Below are 3,229 nucleotides of genomic sequence, written 5' to 3' on the forward strand. Positions count from 1 at the left end.
GATTGGTAGTCTGGGACAGAAAAATGGTAGTCCAGAGCATCCAGACTACTGCCAAATTGCCAACCCTCTGACGGGATGCTGTGTTTTGCCAAAAGGCTCAGTGGAACCAAAATTGTGACATAGTAGAGGTCACTCTCATTCACAGGCCATTGTTGTGAGTTAAGATGCTATCTAACAGACCATTGTTTTGACAATGTTTTGTAACAGTTTTATTTTATTTGAATTTACCTTTGAAAAACTGTGCTTTTTTTAAATAGAAAACTCTTCAATTAGTCCAAATCAAAATGGCCATTAATCATGATTAATCACAGAAAAATGTTTGACAAATATATTTAATGGCAAATGTTGACAGAATCAAGAGCCATGTGCTTCTTTACTTGGCTGTATGTTTGGCCGTAGGGAATACAGCATTTTTAATAAACAATGTTATTCAGAAAAGATGAAAAATGAGCCTGTTCACAACCTGTGAGATGAGGTAGTAGCAAACAGCACTGCCATATACTTAATCTGCCATGTACGTCAAAGAATTGGTATGACTGTCAACATTGTCACCTGCACAAGGCATGTCATATTTTTATTTGTAGGCCTTTTCTTTTTTAGGCAGCAAAATCATCTCCTGCATGCATGACCGCAGGTCCCCTCATCTTTGGCCCGACTCACTAACCTCCCGGCCATAGAATTATGGGAAACCTCATCAGCCGGCCCAGTTGCCTGGGCCAGAAATCGAAGAAGTTAACATCGGAGGAGGACTTCCTGAGAGAGTGCTACCAGCACCGGAGCGAGCGGCCGCCCCCAAGCAGCCTGCGGGAAAAGAGCGAGACGGTCGCGGTCACGCCAAGCCCAGACAAACCCAGGAGCCCTCCCCCTGTCTGCCCAGCAGACAGAGTCTGGCAGGGCGCTTCCCCTGTGGTCAAGACCCCGGCCAACGGGACCCTGCCCAGGAGGAGCGACGTGGAAACGGGGAAGAAGGCGGGTGGAACCCCTGGGCCTGGATGGGGTACGACAGGGGAAAGGGAGCAGCCTCCGAGCTTCCAGAGGCAGAACTCGGGAAGCCCCTGGTCCTGGAAGACGTTAGCCTCCAGGGAGGTGACGGAGGTGACGGAAGTCACGGAGACGATCGTGACGGAGATTGTGGAAGTGACGGAATACCCTTCAGGGGAGAAGGGAGGCGACCCCATCATCACCAGGACTGTGAGGGTTCTCACTGGAGCTGCTGAAGAGCTGGCTGAGGTCAATACACGGTGCCTCCGGCTTTTAAACACACACCAGGCCAGCAAACATAAAGACAATCAGCGACTACCAGGGAGCACTCTTTCTGACAGCAGCTGCTATGGGCATTTCTGTTCTCTGAGACGCGTGTGTAATCTGTCATTTAACTGTGCATTCTGCTGTCTTTTTCACAGCTCCAGAGTGATGGCCACTCAAGTTCAGACCAGGACTCCAGCCTGGACCGATGGAGCTCCCTTCACAAGAAGGTAGCTGTCTTTCATCATTTCATTCACGTAATTTGCCCAGTTGTAAAATCCATCTTGAAATGCCAGCTACCAGCTGTTTCAAAACATAGCTTGAGCTGGTCAAACCATGTTGGCGTATGGAGCTGGTCTGACTGGTCAACCAGCTACTAGCGGTTTCATAACCTTTTTCAGCAGGGTAATGTTAATTAAACATTAATGTCAATATCATTTTTTTACTTAAGGGGAAATGGTTCCTGCACAACCATGCACTAACCTTCTGGACATTTTGAAGCAAAAAAGGTTCTCTAGATATTGCTAAAATGTCCTGACAACCAAGACATAGCTATTGATAACTAAAGTAAGCCCTGGTACTCATGCTATAATGTGTTCTGAGTACTGAAAGTCCTGAATACTCTTTTAGTGATTCATATCCCACAACCCTCCTAACATCCATCTGTTATGTGTATTCCTATGAAGTCTACAATAAAAATGAGTCTTAGTTAATCATGATGTGAATGAAACTGCAGGATACCTGGTTTATAGCAGGAGATTGAATGGGTCTCTATACTGTATACCACAGAGTAGTGAAGATTCCTTTTGGCAGCTTTGAAAACTCTGTTTCCTCATCTTTGCTAAGGGTGCACGAAGTGCTTTAACTCTGAGAGAAGACATTGGAGATCCGGAGACCCTGCTGCAGAACCTGGAGTCTTTGTTGAACTGGGTTTCTGAGATAGAGGATCTTATGGCCAATCAGAAGCCTCCTTCTTCAGAAGTCAAGGTGGTGAAGGCGCAGCTACAGGAGCAAAAGGTATTCACTTAGTTTCCATGGTGGTTCTTGTATATATTGTGAATTCCTATGTGCCAGCTGTCAATGAAAGGGGCACTGATTTTCTCTGGAGGCAATCCGCCAGAGAACACAAATGCACATAAATTGGGATTACCTTAATGTCAAATTTTTTCAGAGAATCCCTGTGTTGTCAGATTTTGTCAATTTACAATCCCACGCACTCAAGAGGCTCCATTCATTCATTCAGTTCTTGGTGAAAAGACATTCACCGTAAAATGATCTTTTGTGTGCTGGCAGGTGAGGTGAAACTTGCCCACAGACCCACAATAGAGGCAAGAAACTTGAGAAAGAAGTTTGACCTGGCAGTGCAGTCCCAGGGGACATTTAAACAAAATGGGCTCTGAAGCCTCCTTTATCTCATTAATCTGGGTCATTTTGTGGGATATCTCCACATATCTTTGTCTTCCTTCCTTTCCTTGCTTCAGCTTGAACACAGGTGCATATAAAATTCACAGGCATACATGCAGGCACACTCAAACACTTTATTATATATTGTGTTTGATATTATTTATACTTTACAGCATTTGCCCTTATTGAATGAATAGCAAACATTTCATTAAGGAAAATTCTTTAGTCGCTTATAATAGGAGTTTTTATTTGTATTTCCAGAGTATTTGTTAGTCATGCCAAATGTAGTTTGTCTGGAAGCTGCCCAAAGGTACAGTGAAGCCAGCAAAAATCATCTGAATTTCACAACAATAGTACCCTGTGGCTTGTGTCCAGATCACAAATATTGTTTAAGCATAAACAAACTGTGGCACTATTCCAGTGTTTCTGCTGTGCCATCTGTTATTGTAATGAGTGTATGACCCGTGGATGGATGGGGGTGTTGCGATGTTGGCGAGGCTGAAACGCGCTCTGAACATCCCGCAGCTCCTGCAGCGCTTGCTGGGCGACCGAAGGTCAAACGTGGAGTCCATGGTGCAGG

At 45.0% G+C, this 3,229-nt stretch overlaps 1 protein-coding gene across 1 annotated transcript; it reads left to right on the plus strand.

Moving 5' to 3' along the window:
- Positions 1-262: 262 nt before the first annotated feature.
- On the plus strand, positions 263-2,547 carry LOC133128317 (microtubule-actin cross-linking factor 1, isoforms 6/7-like). Its single transcript, XM_061241750.1, has 4 exons — positions 263-1,230; positions 1,404-1,475; positions 2,092-2,262; positions 2,539-2,547. Exons 1-4 carry the CDS (start codon positions 682-684, stop codon positions 2,545-2,547), a joined length of 801 nt encoding a protein of 266 aa, XP_061097734.1. The 5' UTR covers positions 263-681.
- The last annotated feature ends 682 nt before the right edge of the window (positions 2,548-3,229 follow it).

The sequence above is a fragment of the Conger conger genome, chromosome 1 (assembly GCF_963514075.1).
Source record: "Conger conger chromosome 1, fConCon1.1, whole genome shotgun sequence".
Lineage (NCBI taxonomy): Eukaryota > Metazoa > Chordata > Actinopteri > Anguilliformes > Congridae > Conger > Conger conger.

Bases quoted from the DNA above. Each gene is read 5' to 3' on its own strand.
- LOC133128317 (XM_061241750.1), top strand. From the start codon at position 682: ATGGGAAACCTCATCAGCCGGCCCAGTTGCCTGGGCCAGAAATCGAAG. The intron at 1,231-1,403 runs GTCAATACACGG...TCTTTTTCACAG, and splicing joins CTGCTGAAGAGCTGGCTGAG to CTCCAGAGTGATGGCCACTC. The intron at 1,476-2,091 runs GTAGCTGTCTTT...ATCTTTGCTAAG, and splicing joins GGAGCTCCCTTCACAAGAAG to GGTGCACGAAGTGCTTTAAC.